General features: G+C 34.1%; 1 protein-coding gene across 1 annotated transcript; it reads left to right on the top strand.

Moving 5' to 3' along the window:
- The first annotated feature begins 5988 nt into the window (after positions 1–5988).
- Positions 5989–6483, top strand: LOC146915322 (uncharacterized). Its single transcript, XM_085721318.1, has one exon. It carries the CDS (start codon positions 5989–5991, stop codon positions 6481–6483), a length of 495 nt encoding a protein of 164 aa, XP_085577444.1.
- Positions 6484–23332: the final 16849 nt, after the last annotated feature.

The raw sequence follows: 23332 nt of genomic DNA, 5'->3' as shown, positions 1-23332 counted from the left end.
TGAACCATCAAACTAAGATTTAACATGCCATATACAGTTGGAGATCACCTTTTAAATTTCATACGTCTTAACTTTTAATAAGAGTCACTATTGAAATAGTGTGTATAAATGTTAAAATTTTAATTGTCAAATGTCTATGAACTATCATATTTGAAAGCAAAACATGGTTATTATACTTTTCAACTAGTTGAAAAATAAATCTTAACATATTGACCTCTAACTAACAATTGCTATCTAAGCCTAAGGACTTTTATTTGACTACATATGATTTATTTAGTCACTTCACATTTTCACAAGGCCCGAGCCATTTTTCATGAATTGATTCCTAATAATTGTCCAAGCAAGATAAAATAAAATCAACTAATTTTTTCAAACCAAATGATAGAAACAGGACAATAAACATAGTTATTTAATCACTTCTCCACATTTTTACTTGGTTTATTTAATCACTTCTCCACATTTTTACAAGGTCTGGTTTATCACAAAGAAACATGACATTAAACATGTCTGATAGTTCTCTTTCTGATACGTAAATGGAAAAAATTGGTTGGATTCTGATACCTACCTGAATATCTTTCAACTTGATTCCAGCAGCACCAAAAACCAAATGCTTGTTATGAGTAAGAAACTGTCTCAATTTCAACACAACATCCTTCACTACAACAACAACAAATCCCGTCAATAAAACAATAACTATTAGAACATCTTTTCACTACAAAAAATACTCTTCTAATCGTTTGAACATATAATTCGAAGTTAATTAAGCAAAATGAAACGAAGGAAGGAGAAAGAGTGAACCTGAGATTCGTTCTGGCGTGGCCACAGCAACAACGAAGGGATCTCACGGCGATATCAACAACGAAGGTTTCGACTGTCAGTTTCATGACGACGGTGAGAGTTGACAGCGAGAAATGATTTCACGGCGACTGCAAGAAAGGGATCTCACTGCGAAGAGAATGAAGGTGAGAGTGAGAGAATGGCAGATATGAGGTTTTAGTGACAAGAGGGATTGGGTTTCACGGTGACGAAAGGATTTGGATATTCACGAAATGTTCACGGTGGTTGAGAAGAGTTCACGGTGGCTGTTTGAAGAGTTCACCGAGAAGGGTTTAGATCTAAAATTTCATAGTGACTAAGAAAGGTTCACACAAAACTGATTGACAGAGAAAGCTTCACGAGGTTTCTTTGATTAATTTATTTATTTTTATTTTAATATATAAAATATTTTTAAGTGGGTCTAATCAATTTAATAATAATATCAATGGAAGGTAAAAACCTTCCTTCCGTCCATGTTCTTAGGTGGTGTGGATAGCTTTCCACTTAATGTATAGATGTAATTTGAAATAAAAAATTAAAGATATAATTTGAATAATGAAAAATCTAGACAAAAATCGATCATTCCCCTTAGTAATATAAAAAGAATAAAATACTCAATAATTTTTTTATATAAAGGGGTAAAATTGGAAAAGAAAAAATGCAATCCAAATTCATGTATTTTCTTTATATATGATATATATTATTATTATTATTATTATTATTTTAAGAAGCTAAATTATTCTACTAAAATTGACACCAGATATAATCGAACCTAAGACGTTGAGAGGAGCATTGTAATACGCATGATCAAAGTTCAAACTTATTTTACATTTATTCATTTTAAGAGGTGAAATTCTAGCTTTTAGATTAATTGACAAAAAGATAAAAAATAAATAAATATTACTACCATTAATAACTCTATTATTATTAAATTAAATAACTTTTTTGTAAAATAAAATGGTTAATGTAGTTTTACATGTTCAGAGGGAATCAACAATGGATTGATCCTGGAGTGCGCTCCTCCTCGAATTCTGAGGTTCGATTCTCTTCGGTGTCAATTTGAGTGAGTTAATTTAGCTTCTTGAAAGAAAAAAATAACAATGGATTGATCTTTTATAATAAAAAAAAACAATGGAATGATCTTATTAATAAGAGACTTGAGCTCCGTAAGCAAGCATTAAGAGTTTAATATGTAAACACGTTTATATATTATTGTTGTTGTTGTTGTTGTCGTTGTTGTCGTTGTTGTCGTTCTTGTTGTTGTTAATATTACTATTATTATAAACTAGCGTCAAGATGAGAACTAATTTGTCCATTTTTCAGTTTTCTCGCTTTTATTTGCATGGAATGATAGTGTTCTGGACCGGTCAAAGACCTGGGCTTAACCACTTAGGCCTAATAACAAACCAAACCCAAATGCTGCATTTGGTAAACTACTCGCAACACACCCCTTCTCCGCGAGGGGGTGCACGGAGCAACTGAGACCTGTTCAAACGAACAGTAACGTCTCTTTACCCACATTTCTACTGATTTCGTAACCGTCGGCCACACGTGTGCCTTACAACGGCTCTGCATTCACCCGCCTCTATAAATAGAAGGCTCCTCGCAGCCTCCAAGGTAGAATCTCTCACACTCTCAAACCCCCCATTCTGAACTCTACTGACTTGAGCGTCGGAGTGTATGCAGGTACACACTCCCCATTTGATCCAACACTCACTCGAAGTATAAACAACCACCAGGAACCACCGCATTCAATACAGCGCCGACAACCACCTTCTGGTCATGTATGATCAGATAGAATGGTAAAAAACTAAAAAAAATAAAGGGTAAAATTGAAAGAAAAAATGTTACATGAAAGCACAATATTTTTCTATCTAAGGTTAAAATAAAGTTTTTTTTATTGTATTCAATATGGTTCCTATTGTTGTGGATTGTTCCTCCTAATATATAATTTAAATAATATTATAAAAATGATAAAAATAATTTAAAGGGATAATAGTCATTTTAGTCCCTGGATGCGTAAGGATTAGTCTCAACAATCCCTTAATATATCAAAATTACATAATAGTCTTTAATTGTGCACATCGTTAGTCAAAATAGTCTCTGACGTCAAAATAATCTCTCAATGTTGACATTAACTCTTTTCATACAAGGACTGATATGAAAATAAGAAAATACTTATAAGGATTGATATGATAACAAAATAAGTATATTGAGGGACTAATATGATGTTCAGGGACTAATATGACAATATCAACGAAGCAATTTAAAGTAAATGACTATTTTGAATAACATAGTGCACAATCAGGATCTATTTTAAAATTTCGATACATTGAGTGACTATTGTGCCTACTCCTTACACATACAGGGACTAAAATAACTATTATCCATAATTTAAATGAAGGGTAAAATTGGAAGAAAAAAATCCAACCCAAAAAGGTGCATTCCCTTTATATATTGTTGAATTTTGTATGCAACATTGTAAAAATGTAATCTTGTGTTAAAACTAATGTGAAAATCTAAAAAATTTCGCAAAAGAGTTTAAGGGGACAATTGCCAAATATTGCCAAAAAAAAATAATATAGTGACGTTTGAAAAACGTCCCCAAAAGTATCTAAGGGGACATTTAATGATCGTTGCCAAATATAAAACTTAGTGACGCTTCAAAAACGTCCCCAAAAGTATTTTAGGGGACGTTTGTCAGGGGTTGCAGAAATATTTTTGGCAACAGTCCAAAATCGTTGCTTAAACGACATTTTAGGCAACAATTCTTACATGTTACCTAAAAAAGTGTTGCAAGAGACAATAAATGGTGTAGTGGTCATAAGAGCATAGTCCCTTCGATAAATTATGTACCTTCGGAATAAATAGTATTTTTAAGATCATAGTCCCTTTTGAGGTATAATGTAACTTCAAAAAGTATTAAGAATTATCTTTCGAATATATTCTTTTTTGATTCTTGAAGAAGATAGATTTTAGAAAGGCGGTAGTACCATATTTGAGTGGTTGAAATAACATATTGATATTTGTAGATGTTAAAAGTTAGAATGGTGGTAACACCATACTTATTGGTTTTAGTATTAAAATATGAGTGGTCTTAGTACCATATTGGAGGTGTAATTCTCGAACGATTAACTACAGTGTATTAGTTAGTCGCACAATTGTGAGCAATGACACGAAATGTCTTAAACAGAGCAACTTGGTCGTGACTCAATCTAGTTTTATCCAACAATTTTTAAGACATTTTACATCAAAAAAAAAATTATGTATTAATAAAATTTGTAGGCTTATTTTACAGTACTTTGTTTATAAAAAAAAAATAAAATTTATAAACAAAAGTGATTTTCGTTAACATTTTTATAGGCATATTGCACGAAATTCAGGCTTTATTCTTCAACAATAAGACAAGTAATTGCTTTATATTCTATTAACATATAATGTACACCCTCCGGTCACTATTATAAGCAAAAATTTACATTTTGCGTTCATTCAATTAATGATATACATGGTCTTTATTATAGACCACATACGTCATTTAATGAATGAATCTAAAGTATCAATTTTTGCTTATATTAGTGACAGGAGGGTGTAGTTAGTATAGGCTGTTTTTTCTTAATAAATTTAGGAAAATGTTACTGGTTAGGTTAGTTTGAAAAAGTATTTTTTGGTTAGATTAGGATGTGTTAATTGTAGGTTGATGCTGACAATGTTGTTTAGAATAGGTGTAGGTATAATGTGGTTGTTTAGAACTTCAATTAAGACTAATTGTGCCTAAATGCACTCAAGGTGTTTGTTGAAATGCCTAAATGAAAAAAAATTGCTTTTTTTTTTTTGCGTTTCTGTAAGATCAAATCATTTAACTGCACGCCATTGCCTATAAATGTCAAAGCACAAATTCTACTGAATAAAATAATGAGCTACTCAAATGAGAGTTTTGGTGCCTTTTGTGTTATTATGAAAAGCTTTTTATTGATACTTTAATTATTATTATGATATAATTGTTATTATGATAAATTTAAAGCTTTTAGTAATTGAGAATTGAGATTTTTGTTATAGGAAATTTGATGATGCATATGCTTGGTTTGAGAATTTGCATGATGTGCTAAGTCCATTTATTTTTGTTAAGTCCATTAAGCTTCACTTTTGTTTTTGCATAGATATGTTTGGGGAGGAGAATGAGGAGGAGCAGCAGCGGCGTTTGATTAGAGAAGGTAGGATGCGTAAAGAAAATATGGCTAGTACCGCTAGTTCTTGGAAGGAGAAGGTTTTGGCTAACCCACATGTTCCTAAGCCTTCGAGACGTAGGAACCAGATGATAAGTGTAGAGAGCTCATAGATGGGTCAATCACAGGTGGTTGATTCGAGACCTGTTGACGATGGATATAATCCTACTAAGCAGCACTTTGTTAAGTTGGAAGATGATCCTTACTTTCAGCCACCAATGGTAGAGGTCGATGAGGGTGATGCTGACGGTGATGTTGAGGCTGAGTTTGAGGGGGATGCAGATGATGAGGACGATGGTATGGATGATGACTAAGTATTTAGGTATGTCGGATGTAAAAATACCCCCTATAAAATAGGGCACTTTTGTGTTAGCCCCTTGTAAAAAAAAAATATTTGGATTCGATCCTAGTAAAAGGGCCCGAATCATAAAAAAAAAGTTATAGGGGGAAAACCCAAAAGTGCCCTATATTATAGGGGGGAAAAGAACTATTATTTAAATCGTTTATTTAATTATTTTTTCTATCAATGTTCGTCTATTTAAATCGTTTATTTAATTTAATTTTTATCAAAGTTCGTCTATTTAAATCGTTTATTTAATTAATTTTTTATTAAATGTTCGTCTATTTAAATCGTTTATTTAATTTAATTTATTTTAACGTTTGTCTATTTAATTGAATTTATTTAATTGAATCGATTAGGATTTAATTGATTTTCTTTTCAAAGCTCACTTGTTTAGATTAGGATTTAATTGAATTTTTTTTCAATATTCGTAGGGATGGATTTTGGAGCATTTTCCAGGTCGTTACTCAAGGAAGCAGAATAAAAAGTGGAAGCCTTATATGTCATGTGCCAGGAGATGGCTCCCTAAGAGAGGACATAAATGTGTGCTGCATTAACGGACTGCGCTGGATTGCTTGGAGGTTGATGATGTCACGTTTTGTACGTACGATGACTGGTGGTCTGTCCGTCCATTTCAGGAGATATTTACATACTCTAGATGGGTCCTATGTGGAAAGCATAATGTGTAGGCAGTACAGGTTTGTACCGGACATTCCCAGAAATCCCTCAGATGTGCCTCGAATTACAGTTGACCAGATCGTTAAGGCTTTCATAGACTTTCGTATGTGCTGCATTCCTCCGGATCAGTCAGGACCAAGGGCAAATAGGGAGTGGCATTATTTCCCTGGATACATGGCTTGGTATGCCAAGCTGTCTCACCCGAGGATTATCCCACCTGCTGAAGGATCTCCTCCCTGGTCGGCGAACATAGAGTATCTGATAGAGAAGGAGCATGCTAGAAAGATGCCCGACACATTAGGGATCATCAGGGATGTCGTTTGGATGGCAGATGATGGTGTGGCTAGGAGACACAAACTGAGCAGTGAGGAGCTAGTGCAGATCTTGGCCGGGATTAGCTGTACTGGTCAGCCAGCCCTCAGATGACTTAGTTCATGTACTCGCACTTATTACATATTCATACTTCTAGCATTTTATAATTTATCGTACTTATGCATTTTGGTATTTATCTAATTTAGCGTTCCAATCTTTTGATAATTGATTGTGTTAAAAAAAATCATTTTCAAATGAGGCGTATATTTGAATGTATATGTTTAAAAAACCATTTCAAAAAAACAATTATCTTTTTGCTTTTTTAATTTAATTAAATAAGTGTATATGTTTAAAATAAAAACAATAAATGTATATGGTAAAAATGTTGGGTATTCTATCTGCCTGAACAGCACAACGGTAGTTAAGTCCCGCTGGCATCAGCAGTAGTTTACTACCGTTAAAAACCAGCGGTAGTTAACTGCTGCCAATTTTTTTGTTTACCAGAGGTAGTTAACTACCGCTACGACCTGTAATATTAAATGAAGCTGTAGCTTTATTTCCAGACACTGGCTTTCTCATCAATTATCAATCTCTTCTCTCTCGAAATCTCTCTCTCTCAAAATCTCTGAAAGTCATTCAATTTTTTTCATCCAAATCACAAGTAAGTAATCACTAATGCTATTAACATATATTTTGGTTGGTATATTTGAGTTTTTTTTTTTTTTTTATAATTTTAGCTTTATTGGCAAAATTAATGAATTACATTATTGAGTTTAAATTACAATAAGTCATTAATTTTGTTTCAAAATTGCTAATTTGTTTGAGTTTTGTATTGTTTCTTTACGAATTTCGCTCTAGATTTAAGAAATGGATGGATCAGCTGGCCCAGTTGGTGGAAATGTGAATTCGTTTCTACAAAATTATAAAATGGGAAAAACACTCTGCATAGGGTCCTTTCACAATGTGAAAATTGCAGAGCATGTATTGACTGGGATATGAAGTTTCCACAAAGATTCTTGCCCGCTGCAAGATAAAGAGCATGGAAACGGAAGAAAAAGATTCGGTCTTTTAATTTTTGTTTTTTTTTTCCATTATTTTTACAGTTATCTTTCATTTGTATGTTTAAAAACATATTATATGTGTGTGTAGTTTGATAATTGATTTTATTAAGCTATAGTTTTCAAAATCTGTGTGATTTTGCGTCCGCTAAGTATTGGTTGATTATATATGTTTAATATATTTTTCTTGAATATCTTGCAGTGAGAAGAGAAATTAAAATTTTAAAATTGTTTATGCATCATCACATTATACGCCTTTATGAGGATGTGGAAAACCCAACATAGATATATTTGGTGATGGAATATGCAAAACATGAGGACCTCTTTGACTACATAGTACAAAACTATGACCATCGTTGTTGATGGGTTCCTTAATTATGGTACAATTAAAAAACAAGGAGAAAAAATAGGACACAGTTACACAAGAATACAAAATCATACAATACAGACTCAACAAAAAATAAAAGAAGTAAGAAAATGTTGATATTCTTTTTGCAAAATTGAGACTAAGGGCTTGTTTGAAATAATTTTAGTTTTAAGTTTTTAAAATATATTTCTTAAATCAATTTTAAAAAACTATTTCTAAAATGAAAATAAATAAATAAAATGAGAAACAATTGTGGAAGATATATATATATATATATATATATATATTTACCTAGTGGTCAACACATACTCAAATAAACCCACACACGGAGGGGGAAATGTGGTGACCCGAGTTCGAACTTGTTACTCAACATAAATTGTCCTCACATCCATAAAGAGATTCTTGAGAAAGTAATGTAGGAATGTCTAAAATATGCAAATATATAATACAAACAAGGGAAAATAGATAGAGATAGACACAGTAAAAGAAAGAGATATGCATAGCAGAATAAGAGGATAAGAAAGTATTGGAGGAACTTAGAAAACATGATAAGACATGATGCAAACGGAGGAAATATGCAAATACATGATACAAGCGGAGGAAAACATAATATCGCTTGCTTGCAACATTAATATACTTGAGAAAACTTATGTCCTTGGTGATTGGCTATTCACGGGAGTGTGCGGTTCACTGAAGATTAGCAGGTGAGAGATGGCTGAAAAGTTGGCAGTTCAACGAGAGAATTACTGGTTTAGTGGATTTGAAAGGTTATCTGTGAATTTGCATCCTGTTTTATATCAAATTTAAAATAAAATATGGCATTATGTGTGCAAATTTTCAAGCTTTTATACAGATGAAAAATTGATTCATACGATTTCTGACTATATTAATGCCATTCGAATGAATCACTATGAAGCTTAGAGGCTAATATATTCATTATGTTGGTTGTTATAAAGAAGCCGTCTTTCATTTTTATGAACTAGAAAAGGTATATATAGGATATGTATGTCTATAAAATATACTTCCTCTGTCCTAAATTATATGAGACTAGGCCATCGACCCGTGCTAACGCACGGGTCATACGAAAGAACAAATATTACGCAAATATGAAAGTAAACATTTTACTTGAATCGAAAAAATAGTATAATTCAATTCATAAAATAAATTGCCAGAAACCTTTGTAATGTACCATATTAAATAATTTCCACGACATCGACCCTGTTACGGTAACATAACATATAAATTTAATGACATAGTTTATTGAAGAAAAGAAAATCCAACGTCTATCAACATAAAAATAGTACCAATATGCAATAACAACAATACTACAAAACAAAGTGCTACACATTACGGAAAACTTCTATGTAGACCACATTTGATGTCACATCAGTATCTTGGCCGTCCTCATCATTGTTCAACATCTTTAAACCATCCCTTGAAGTAACCCTCGATATTGCGACATACAATTGTCCATGTGAAAAAACAGGAGACAGTAGGTAGACACCAACATTTTTCAAAGACTGAACCAAACACGGATTATTAAATGTCTAATTTATGCAGATTGAAGGAATTCGATAACAAAGCAAACGGCTACAGCATTCGAGCAAGCTAAACATCTTTGTCGTCCTTAGGCTCAATTTTGACACGAACAAATCTGATAGGTTTTGTGGCCGACGCCTGGCCAGCTTCACCATCATCAACAGCCACAGAGTCAATGCTATTATAGGACCTCTTAACACCTGTTTTGGTGGTTGGTGTGTCGACCACACATGTATTATTGCATGAGTCATCAACCTCTGGTACATCCTGCAGACATTTGCGATAAACAATTTCATCAAATGTGTTACGGATTAAACCTTTACGGACTCACGAAAAATTAATGTAATAGTTACCATCTGAACATTTGAATTGTCTGGAGCAGCACCATCCACACTAAGCGAGAAGAGATGTTATTGGGGGGAGATATTCATCGAAAGTTGCTTGCAGATTCATCTTGTCAAGAAGGAAATGCATAGGGGGATCAAAAACCGGGTAGGGGATACTCTTGTGAAACCTATCAGTCAATCGTATATCAAATTGCCCGTCACCCACAAAAACCAAGGTAATCTAGGCACCAAGATTGATTCCGTAAAAGTCACGAATTTCTTTCCATCCCTTTGTGAGGAAAAATGCTCTGTTTACTCTGTCGACCAATACTTCAAACTTGATAAATAACAAACAAAAACATCACAAACGTTAATAAAATTGAAACAGTACAAACATTGATAAAATAGAATGCAAATAATTCAGAATAGGTATATTTCGCAGCAAACACATACAACATCAATGTCATATTCAACGATATATGATCTGTATTTGAGTATCAGCTTGTTGATTGCTTTGTCAAGATCAGAAACAGGGTTTTTCACCAAAGGACCTACAAAATATTGAAAGGGATTGAAAGAATGATTTATACTTTAAACCAATGAAGAATAAGTGCAAGTAAGAGGAGAGGAAGTAATTCTGATGTGAAGGAGTCTCATGTTTGGTTACGTTAGTAGTTTGTTTAAAAAAGAAAGAAAGAAAGGGAATTAGCATATATACATACCGTAGAAAACAAATTACTATTGTTGACAGTATTGGAAATAAAAGAATTAAACAAATTGTAGTGACATTTTAGCATATATGTGTGAAACCCTTGTCTTATAATCTGCTTGTAATGTTTGTAACGAAAATTAAAAATAGAAATTAAAAATAGAAACCAGTATCGGTTAATACTAATAGGACTGCTAAACATTCATCAAGCAATTATAGAGTGTTGGAGAGTAGGATTAAGAGAAAGAGTAGGAAGAAGTTGTTTAAGATCAAGGAGAAAGAGTAGGAAGAAGTTGTTTAAGATCAAGGAGAAAGAGTAAGAAGCATATAAGGTTATATTTGAAAATAAGCATTAGGGTTAAAACAGTAAATCCAAGCATTAGGGTTTAGGTTAAAATTAGGGCTAAAATAATCACCCGTGTTAACTTTTATATATAAGAAGATAAGAAGAGAAGTTGTTTAAGATCAAGGAGAAAGAGTAAGAAGCAGATAAGGTTATATTTGAAAATAAGCATTAGGGTTAAAACAGTAAATCCAAACATTATGGTTTAGGTTAAAATTAGGGCTAAAATAATCACCCGGGTTAACTTTTATATATAAGAAGATATAAATCCAAGCATTAGGGTTTAGGTTAAAATTAGGGCTAAAATAATCTCATGTGTTAACTTTTATATATAAGAAGATATAGAAGAAGAGAAGTTGTTTAAGATCAAGGAGAAAGAGAAAGAAGCAGATAAGGTTATATTTGAAAATAAGCATTAGGGTTAAAACAGTAAATCCAAGCATTAGGGTTTAGGTTAAAATTAGGGCTAAAATAATCACCCGGGTTAACTTTTATATATAAGAAGATATATAAGAAGAGAAGTTGTTTAAGATCAAGGAGAAAGAGTAAGAAGCAGATAAGGTTATATTTGAAAATAAGCATTAGGGTTAAAACAGTAAATCCAAGCAGCAGGGTTTAGGTTAAAATTAGGGCTAAAATAATCACTCGTGTTAACTTTTATATATAAGAAGATTTTGGGCATTTCACACATATTAAGAAATGTAATTGATTTTGTGTGGGAAATAAATATTATGAGTTGTTTTAAAAAATTGTCTTTAATAAATGATACGGGAAAATTAATGTTTCATTGGTATTGTAAAACGACGTATAATTTAGAACAACTTTTTTTCCAAAGCAACATATAATTTGGGACAGAAGGAATATGTGATAATTTTGTAGTGACCGAGATCTCACGTTTTTTATTTTTTAATAGTGATAAATCCATATGATGGTGTAGCTTGTTGAGATCACACTTAATGGTATGAATTTGTGCAGCTCACAGACAACAAATAAGTGCAAGCTATGTAACAAGTTTATGGAACAATTTCTTATATAAGTATTGGTACATTCCAAGTTATCATCCGATTTTAACCTAACTTTGTGAATAAAGTATGATTTGTCTTTTCCTGATAAGTATTGGTACATATTATGACAAAGGATATACAAAGCTTGGCCTATGTAAACCCACATTTAAGCCTTTTTAAGCCATGATATTTTCAACCAAATTGGCTATATTATTATGTCATTTGATATTCTGTTGTTGGATATTCCTAACAACTTCGTCTGCATCATGATTTCTATCCACCAAAATTATCTCTGGTTGTGCTTATACCTTTGGTTCGACTAGTTGAGGTCGAGGCACGGGTTGTTGTCTTTCAACCATAGGTTCGACATATTGCGCAGGTTGAGTATTTTAGATTTGAGGGACATTTTGGATCTGAGGGATTCGTTGATAGACAGTTTTGAAGGGCGAAGAAATCTATTATTCTCCCCATTTGAGTGGCTAATGTTTGGTAACCCTGATTCGTATTTTGAATCAAAGGGTCACACATCGTACCAATTTCTTGTGTTAACAAATTAACCATCTCATGATTGCTCTCATCCATTTGTTGCCTAATCAACATCATAGATTTTTTAGTTAAGGCTGATGGAGCATTTCTGCCAAAAACACTAAAACTTGAAGGACTATGTGAGTTAAACATGTTCTGTAAATGCAGGATTGTTATGCAAATTTGCCATCATTGAAGTTGGCATACCGTAAGGTTGGTACATAGAGAAGTTCTGCGTATTTATGACCCTATCATCAAATCTAGTCCTAACTTGTGGGTTAGGAGAAGTAGGAATATTTGTAGGCACGGGTACACCAGCAATAAGTGGTGGCATAAAGGTCCTCATTTCTGGTTGTGTGATTGGAGCGGTTGTGGAAGCGGTTACTCCCATTTCCGTCGAAACCGGCATGGCCATGGTTGCCCCGACGACCGTTGATACACTAGCACCCGATGCAGAGGCGGATGCCCGTGTAAATTGTGCTTGTGAAGAGGATTGTGATGATTGTGATGACATAGAAGCACCAGTATTGGCGGATTTAGTCATTGTCTTCAAAGTTTTACCACTTCTTAAATGCATCACAAAATGCGAATTTTTCGTTAGAAAAAGTTTACTAAAAATAGTTGCTAATCTTCAGAAAACTGTTTTCACAAGAAAGGTTTTAAGAAAACATGTTTTTGAAAAAGTTTTGATGTTTTTTTTAAGATTATAGCAATCTCTTCCAAAGGATTTTTGTTTCAAAAAAGCACGATGGAAATTTCTTCCAAAGGTTTTGAAAAAAGTTTTTTTTAAAATGATGCACAAATAGGGTCCCACCGTGTGTGCCAATTTGTTTAGCGGTGTTTTTGGTAAACTACGGAGGCCGGTTTTGGGTATTACAAGCATGATCAAACCAGAAATACTAGGACATGTTGTGCATTTGTTTTTTAAGCGTTCGTCGAGTTCATAGGTTGCTTTACGAACAGGACGAGACCGTGTGGTGTCTTTTCACATAAAAGGGTTTTTAAAAGCAAATAAATGCATTAAGTTTAAAATTGCAGAAAGTTAAAGGAAAAAAATAAAGTACAATGCATTAAAAATAAAGGTTGTTCGACAAATCCTTTACATACATTCTTTATGTAAATGTTATTTTTTGGTACAAGAAGAGGGCAGAACCCAAAAAACAATGATTTTTTTTTTGTGGTGGCGGAGATTTAAACCCCGGACCTTGCATATTTTATGCATTGTCCATACCAACTGAGCTAGGCTCACGAGGACAAAAAAAAAAGATGATGTTTAAATCTATTAAAATAATATTTATAAGAAATTTCATATTGTTATGGAACTATTAGAATAAGAACAAGAATAAAGAGAAGTAGAGAAGAAGATAGAATAGAGAGAGAAGAAAGAAGATTATATTATTCTCATGTTATGTGCAATTAGGTTACATATGAGCTCTATTTATAGAGAAATACAATGACTTGGGGAGCAAGCACCAATGACTTATGGAGCAAGCACAATATGGTCCAATAAGCTAATAGTATGACCCAATAACCCAATTGCTATATGGACATCCATTTATAATATTCATAACACTCCCCCTTGGATGTCCATCGATGATATGCCTCATTAAAACCTTACTATAGAAAAACCCAATGGAAAAAAAATTCTAGTGAAGGAAAAAGAGTACACCATCATTTTGTGTAATAATTTGCCTCATTAAAAACCTTACCCGGAAAACTCAGTGGGATAAAACCATGGTTAAGGGGAAAAGAGTGCAGAACACATTTTTGTCTCCCCCTCATAAAAACAATTATATATGAGATGTAGAAAGTCAAATAATCATTTATGTCTGTTACTCAAAAGCTTTACTTGATGGTGACTTTGTAGAAAGATCTGATTTATCTCCATATTCTTCTCTATATTAGCAGCTCTTGAGGTATCTTCATATTGAGTTGTTGAAAGAACCTCTTTTCAAAATTAGAAAACCGCAAGTTTCTTGTATGTGTAAAATCATAATCCTTAATAAAGAACATTCTCCACTTCCTTGATTATCTGCATTTAAAATACCATGATATATATATATATATATATATATATATATATATATATATATATATATATATATATATATATATATATATAATAAGTAAAACACATTAGTGTCCTGCATTTACCAATTCAAGTTGTTCGTAATTTTCTTGAGGACATAGTTTTTACTTACGGCAAGTGACATCTCAATCATTCTAGTATATAATCAATTAAATTTTTCCATATCAATGTTTATATGACAAATTTTAGAATCTCTTCATGAGTTCTAATAATATTTATACCATTATCTTAAAATCGAATATAACAAATTCATTTCCAAATCCTTAAAATGGAGAAATGATGTCATCTTTCCAATAGTTTTGATAATGTGTGTCACACAAATGAAATCCTTCAGGGAGTTTCATATAATCACCACTATCAAGTGAGCCATACAAATATATTGTAGCACATCTTTCATTAATTTGAGCCTTTCATGTGCTACTGAAATTGATCAAGTATGAAAAAGTTCTTGAATTCACTTCTTTTAAAATTAAATTGTAGACATTTATTGATTCACTTCCAGTGAACATATCAAACTCTCTAGTATTTTACCATTCTAATTCCCTTTTCGCGCGAAAAATCATATATATCCATTTAACTTCACACCTTCAAGTGTGTGGACAACAAGTCCAAAAAAAATTATGCTTTATGAAGCAAGTTTGATTTCACTGGAATTGTCTCTTTCCATTCTGTAGATATTTTCTTTATCTATAATCTTTAGTCGACTTTAACACGTGATTCTCATTATTACTTATCACATATAGCGCTATATTATATGCAAAAACACGTCAACGTTGACTTCATTTCGGTTCCATCTCATTCCATTGAGATCTTTCATTCATGACATAATTTATTAATATTTCATAAGTTTCAGGTGTTTTATCTTGGTTTTCGGGTGTCAAACATTGATTAAGTTTGAACCTTTTTAACCTTTGATATCTCATTTTTTCCTTGGGAAGGGAAAAATTAGAAAAACCCTTGAGAATCGAGGTCCGGGAGTTGTTTTCGCTATGGGAAGGTGTTAGGCACCCATAGCGACTATAGAACCGTCTTTACTTTCTACGCGCGCGCTTTGTTTTTAAATGCTATTTGAAAGATGATATTTACACCTAAGAGTTTACTAAGTCAAGAATTGGAGGGAGAAGAAGATGTTTGAATTTTTGTTTTATTTGAATTGAAGGAATATTGGTTCCTTGCCTACGAACCCTTTTAAGGGATCAAATCCACCGTAGTTCTCTTCCAAAAAATGTTTTTGTTTTTGTTGGTTGATTTTAATTTTGAAAATGAAATTTTGAAGAATGAGAGAGAGAGGCCTCAAGGGCATAAGGTCTGGAAAAATGTGAGGTGGAATTAGTTATTTTGCAAAGGAAAAGTCTAAGTATGATTAAAATTCATTAAGATTTTTGTTTAAGAAAAGAAAAGGAAAATTCAATGGGATTTTGATCCCAAGGTTTATTTGGAAAAATATTTGAGTGAAGTTGTTCATGTTTTTTGGAAAAAAGGATTTTTCTAAGTATCGTGATTCCTAAGCATAAATCTAAAGCATACATTCCCTAAACATTCATCTAAAGTAACCATGTGATGTGTGTGCATGTGTCGGTGCTTGTGTCGGTGTACATCATTAGAGTCCATTGTCCTTTACATCATTGGCCTAAATACATGCTATGGTCTTTCAAGAATTTAAAAGCATAAAGTAAAGTACGAAATCCCTAGGCTTTACATTCTAACTTTTGCATGAATTTTAAAGTGTAAGAAAATAAAGACCAAGAATATAAGATGGAGGATGAGATACTCATGGAATGCATGAAACATGAAGTAAAATGGTTAGTAGCATAAGGCATAATAGAATGGAAATTATAAGCAAAAGAATTACTAAAAACTTGGCAAAAGGGTGATAAGATCCTTAACCTAAAAATAGCAAAATATGCCTCAAGTTTACCATAACATCAAAGCAATTATATGACCTATGATCCTCACATCATGACAATTTTCTAAAGTCTTTTTTACAATCAATGATATGAGAATTATAAGATCACATGCAAGTCAAGAATCATGATATATTTTAGACATACTTGGCACTTTATTTTCACAAACAAACATTCACATGACTTGTAAAACAAGCAACTCACAATAACACATTCACAAGTAAAAAAAAAATCACCACTGAGATAAATCCATATATCACAAGCCACAAACACATATCAAGAATTGGAATTAAAATGATGCACATTTTCACATACTTTTTAACATAATAAAAAAAACAAGAATTAAACAAGAAAAATGTATCAACATTTTTTATAGAGTTTTTTCAGTGCAAAACCAACACAAGAACATCACAAAGTATCAAGAGTCCCTATAATTTTTTAGAGAATTTCCTAAAACATTTTGGGTATGACAGGGGTGTAGAAAGCAAGTAACATGGTGCAACTAGCAAGAAAATAAAGGAAAAACGAAATCCAGTAAAAAAGAAACCCAGGCCCAAGGTCTTTGATGGATCTGGACTATCCAAACGCATCAGGAGCGTTGGATTGATCCAGCTCCATCAAACCCTAGATCTAGTGGTTGAAAACGAAGCAAAGGTGAACCAAGACTGAACCAGTCTAGTTCAGAGGTTTATAAAAAAGCTAAGGGACCGGTTCAGCCCACTTCTCACTTCTCTTTCTCTCTCTAAGCTCTCTCCTAGTGAGAGAAGCTCTGCAACTCTCTTCTTCTCCGATCACCTTCTCCGATGAACACAACGACAGAGGTACGGTGGCCCGCCGGTGGCGCCACCGTACCTGAACACTTTTTCTGAAAATTTTTACATCGTTGTGTTCGTCTTTGTCTCCTCTTCATGATTCTGAAACTCGTTTTTTGAAATAATGCCTAGATATGAACAGATCTATGCTTGAATCTTTCGGTTTCTATGTTTTCAAAACTTTTCGAAACTTCTTGAAACAAAACCCTAATCTAATCTATTTTCTACACTGATTAAGAATATGATCTTAGGTTTTGCAAATAAACGGTGAATCTTCGTAGATTTACATTTTAGGGTTTCGGTTTCAAACTTTTTCGACTCTTTTCAAAGTTCTTCGAAAGAACAAGTCTGAGAACTTGTTAATCTGCCTCGATTCACCGTTTATTTGTTGTTACGAATCTTCGTTGAGCTTTTGCGATGAAAAAGAGAAGGTTCTTGTGATTACCTGGTTTTAATCGGAGATTCGAACTGAAAGATCCTCAAGAAATCTGCAGATTCTTCTAGTAAGGGTTTGAACCGAAAATAAATCGGTATTTTCTCCTCTCTTCACTGATTCAATTCCTCTTCTTCTTCTTCTCTGATTTTCTGTGATCGTGCTTGAGTCTGCTACTACCAGTGGCGGATTCGCACTTGAATTGCAGAACGATGATTCAATGATGAAGATTCTTCAATGAATCACTGAGAATCATCATGAATTCGTTGCATTTGGTCTTGAATTTGCATTCTGGAATTTTTAGGGTTTTGGATTGTTCTTCGTGTTCTTGATTTGATTCTGATTTTGATCGTAACTGAATGGAGAGAGAAACTTTGATTCTGTTTGTGATGTGGCGTGTGATGAATGGTCTCTGGTACTGTGCATTGATGAGTTGGCCTTTATATAGGCTGCCATGTGTGCTTGAGACCCAATGGATTGTTGACACCTGTCTGGACTTGTAACTAACTCGGCCTTGGACTAATTTTGGCTTAAGGGCCTTTGTGCAATTTCTGGAAGTTGAAGGACCGACCTGCAATTATTTTTAAACACAAGGACCATACTGTAAATTGAAAAAAAAGGACTAAAAAATAAACTTGACATAAATGGGGACTATTCTGCAATTAAGAAAAAGACTAAAAGACCAAAAGGGCTCGAATGCAATTTTTAGAACTTTGAAGGACTAAAATGAAAACAAATAATAAAATTGGAATAAAATTGGTAAAATGGAAAAAACGTAAAGTGAAACCAATAAAAAACACAAAAAGGACTAAAATGAACCAACTACCTAAATGAGGTACTTCAAAGTAACCTCTCTCTGTCAAAATTTTGTGTGAAATGACCAAAATGCCCCTAGGGACTAAAACGACTCAAAATGACTCAGATGCAATTTTAAAATGGTTTTTTAACAGGGAATTAAAGCAAGAGTTTATACAAGCAAATTAAAAGACTCAGAGACAATTTTTTAGAGATTAAACAGAGTTTCAACATTGGAAATGACTAAAATGCCCTTAAGGACTAAACTGACTCAAAATGACTCAAATGTAACTTTTTTTTTAAAAAAGGGATTTTGACAAGAATTGAATCAGAGACTTCATTAAACCAATTGAAATGACTCAAAGACAATTTTCAGGGATTAAAATGAAGTTAGACACATGAAATGACTAAAATACCCCTTTGTTATGGATTTTGCAAATAATATTGAAATAAAGTGCAGGGAAACATGCAATTGATCAGAGACAACTTCAAAATGACTTGATATGCAAGAAAAACATTTGGATGGCTTTAAATGCAAGAAAACATAGACAAATACACAGTTGAAAAGATTTTTTAAAGCTAAATTGAGAGATAAAGCAGGGTAGAATATCAGTGTAAAATAATAGCAAATTGACAATCTTTCAGGAGTAATAGACATATATCAAAGATGGGAAAGCATTCTGAGCAAGTATTTTTAGTCCAAAATTAGGGTATAACAGCTGCCCCTATTTAAGTTTCTTTGTCCAGAGGGTTAAGAGACGGAGTCTTTGATCTGACGGGACAGAGATACTTAAATATTAACATTTGCACTGTTTTTGGACATAAAAATACGCTCTCTCATTTTCAAAGACATAAATGCCATGCAACATTTCGATTATGAATGCAAGACAAATAACTGGAATCTACAAAGCATGCCATATCACTGGGGATCTCGGTAGACATTGACAGGGTAGACAAACCAGGGGACAAAAGATAGGTACAAGCTGTTCTTTGGATCGAACTAGCCACTTGACCAAGTAATACAAACAAAAGGTGAGTACAAGCTGTTCTTTGGATCGAACTCGCTGCTTGACTGGGAATGGAAATACAGGACAGGTACAAGCTATTCTTTGGATCGAACTTGCTACTTGACCGGAAACATAGACATACAGGTAGATACAAGCTGTTCTTTGGATCGAACTTGTCGCTTGATTAAAAACACAAACAGATAGGCATGGACAAACTGTTCTTTGGATCGAACTTGCCATTTGACCTGGAGGCATAGACAAAAAAAAATTGATACAAGCTGTTCTTTGGATCGAACTTGCTGCTTGATCAATATCACAACATGTAGGTTGGTGCAAACTGTTCTTTGGATCGAACTTGTCGTTTGACCGATAACAAAACGTAAGTAGGGTACAAACTGTTCTTTGGATCGAACTTGTCGTTTGACCGGGAACGTAGGCATATAGGTAGGTACAAGCTGTTGGAACAAAATGTGCTTAACAATGAACCTTAAAGAGTTTTGATGATAACAAGGTATTAAAAATTGTAAATTGGACTAGCTAATATTTGTTCAAGTGTACAGGACCATAATTATAAAGTTACATCATCATTGGTTCTGAATGAGAAAATAAAGAGCAAAGGAAATGAAGCTTAGATGATTCTGAAGGCAAAGCGCTCCTGAAGTCAAGCTGCTCCTGAAGAAATACCGCTCCTGAAGTAAAGCTGCTCCTGAAGAATAGTGCTTCTGAAGACAAGAGGTCCAGAAGCCACATCATCAGAAGCTGCACCATCAGAAGCTGCAGAAGTTGCTTCATCAGAAACTGCCTCATCAGAAGTCATTTCACCAGAAGCTGAAGATCAACTGGATTTGCAAAACATTCAAAGATTGAAGGATCTACATTGCAAAAGCTGTCTATTGGATTCGAAAACATAGCAGAAAATTAGTGGAACATTGCAACGGTCATTTCAAAGGTGTTTGAAGGTCTGTGCTTGCAATTTGGACGAAAGCGTTGACATTGTACTTTGTACGAATTGTACAACCACGTTCTCCACCACTCTGTTTTGTGTCCACGCTACAAGACAAGAAAACAGCTCCAGAATACGGTCTCGCCTGCATATATGTTCCTTTGGATAAGGAATGGATTTCAAATTGGTTCTTCGTAGGACAACAACCAAATCAGGCAAAAGATCATTGGTGAAAGATCAAGCTTCAACAACGACTCTTTGGTGTGCTGGCAATTTCACAACGTCTCTTTCACACCTCTATATAAAGGAGTGAATACCTAGAGATTTGGTAATGCAAGAACGCTGAACGAAAGACTCACAAGATTTTCACAAGTACCAAACCTCTGCTGAAATTGTTCTGCATTCACTTAGAATTTCTGTGTCTCAAAGTCATATCTTAGAAATTCTTAAGTCCATTGAGTCTGTATCTGATTTGTATTGTGAGCACCTCTGATTGTATATCAAGTGTTCAACCTTAAACAATTTTCTGTGTAATTTTGTTTAGATAGGAAGTCTCTTGCAGTTGTGCTTGAGCAGGAAGTCTCTTGATTGTGTTCTTGAGCAAAGGAAGTCTCTTGCTTGTGTGCTTGAGCATTGGAAGTCTCTTGCTTGTGTGCTTGAGCATTTGTAATCAGATATTACTCATAGTGAAATCTCCTTGGAAGTGCAAGGGGGACTGGACTACTTCCGGATTGTGGAAGGAACCAGTATAATTGCTTTGTGTCGTTCTTCTTCTCTCTCTCTGTTTTATTCCGCTGAATTTAGATTCTGATTATCACTTCAGAAGCTGTCTCACCTAGCTTCTGATCAGTGTGTTCAGTTTTTAGGAGAAACGAAGAATTTTTAAAAACACAATTCAACCCCCCTTCTTGTGTTTTTCTCACCTTCAATTGGTATCTAGAGCCTTGGTCTGTTGCGTAACACTTAACCGTGCAACAGTCAAAGATCTGAGAAAAACATGTCTACTCCTCCTCCTACTGGTCCTAGTGATACTAGCTATAAACATGTCTCACATGATTATAGTGATAGTAAGAAAACCAGTGTTGGAAAAGTTCCAAAGTTCAATGGAGATGCTGAAGAGTTCTCTTGGTGGAAGACCAACTTTTACAGTTACATCATGAGCCTAGATGAAGAATTATGGGATATTCTGGAAGATGGTGTTGGTGATTTAGTCCTTGATGAAGAAGGAGCTGCTGTGGATAGAAAGAAACATACTCCAGAACTGAGGAAACTCTACAAGAAGCATCATATTATCAGAGGAGCTCTTGTCACTGCCATACCCAAAGCAGAGTATATGAAGATGAGTGACAAATCCACTGCTAAAGCTATGTTTGCTTCTCTCTGTTCAAATTATGAAGGGAGCAAGAAGGTCAAAGAAGCAAAGGCTCTCCTGCTTGTACATCAGTATGAGTTATTCAAGATGAAGGATGATGAAACTATTGAGGAGATGTACTCAAGGTTTCAAACCTTAGTTTCTGGGCTACAGATTCTAAAGAAGAGCTATGTTGCTTCTGATCATGTAAGCAAGATACTCAGAAGCTTACCTGCCAGATGGAGACCAAAGGTGACTGCCATTGAGGAAGCTAAAGATTTAAACACTTTAAGTGTCGAAGATCTTGTTAGTTCTCTCAAAGTTCATGAGTTAAGTCTTAATGAACATGAGTCTACTAAGAAGAGTAAATCAATAGCTCTTCCATCCAAAGGCAAGTCATCAAAAGCTCTCAAAGTAGTTGAATCTGAAGAGGAAGAACAGTCAAGTTCAGATTCTGAACCAGATGCTGCTGAAATGGACATGCTCTCAAACAGACTTCAATATCTGGCCAAGAAGAACAGAAAGTTTCTCTCCAGAAGGGGTAACTCCAGAAGCTCAAAGAAAGAAGATCAGAAGGGATGCTTCAACTGTAAGAAGCCTGGACACTTAATTGCTGAATGTCTGATCTTCAAAGAGAAAAGTCAAAGGACAAGTCAAAGAGGTCTACATTGAAACCAAGCAAACTCAAGAAGCAGATTAAGCAGAGTTTAATGGCAACCTGGGATGATTTGGGTAGTGAATCTGGATCTGATAAAGAGGAAGCTGATGAAGATGCAAAGGTAGCTGTTGGGTTGGTAGCAACAGCAACTTCAGAAGATGGATCAGATTCAGACTCAGAAGATGAAAACGAGGTATATTCCAAAATTCCCAGAGATGAACTTGTTGAGTCACTTAAAGAACTTCTTACACATTTTGAAGTAAGAACCAATGAGTTGAAGGATTTAAAAGAAAAATATGCTGATTTGGTACAACAGCAAAAATCAACTCTATTGGATCTGAAAGCTTCTGAACAAGGACTTAAGGGCTTTGACTTCATGTGTAAAACATATGAAGATCAGCTCAGGTTCTTATGTCAGAAGCTACAAGAAAAGTGTAATGAAAAACCTTTAAGTAACCATGAAATTGCTCTTGAAGATTTTATTATATCTGGCATTGACAGAAGCAGAGTAGCTTCTATGATTTATAGCATTTACAAGAACAATGGCAGAGGAATTGGTTTTCCAGAAGTGAAACTTGAGAAAACCAATCTAAAATCTTGTTGTGAATGCATCAAGGAAGGACTGAAAACCTTCTTTGTACCAGAAGGGGCTGAGTTGGAAACTGTTGTTCAATCAGAACCTGAAGCTTCTAGTTCTAAGGCTAAGATTACTTCAAAGCCAAAGAACTCTAAGTCAAAGGTTATGATCAAATCTGATTCCAAGACTTCAAAGGTTAGGATCCTGAAAAGATCAGAACCTATTCCTCAGAGTCTGGTGAAACCAAAATCTGGGGTTCTGAAGTCTAAGTTTCAGAAGAAGACAGTTACTGCTTCTGAAGTACCAAAACCTAAGGTGATGGTTAATCAGAAGCAACCCAACTCACAGCACAAGGTACAAGAAGTGAAGAGTAAAGCCTTAAGTACTAACCTTCCAGGACCCATAGAATAATGGGTACCTAAATCTAAAAATGTCAATGATGCAGGTATGTCTAAAAGCAGTGCCAAAGCAAAGATCATGGTACCTAGACAGCGGTTGCTCAAGACACATGACAGGAGACAAG

This window comes from Medicago sativa, chromosome 6 (assembly GCF_051527215.1).
Source record: "Medicago sativa cultivar Bolivia chromosome 6, Bolivia_mono, whole genome shotgun sequence".
Taxonomy (NCBI): Eukaryota; Viridiplantae; Streptophyta; class Magnoliopsida; order Fabales; family Fabaceae; genus Medicago; species Medicago sativa.
Note: the sequence above shows the minus strand (reverse complement) of the source record. Positions and strands in the feature narration are given on the sequence as shown.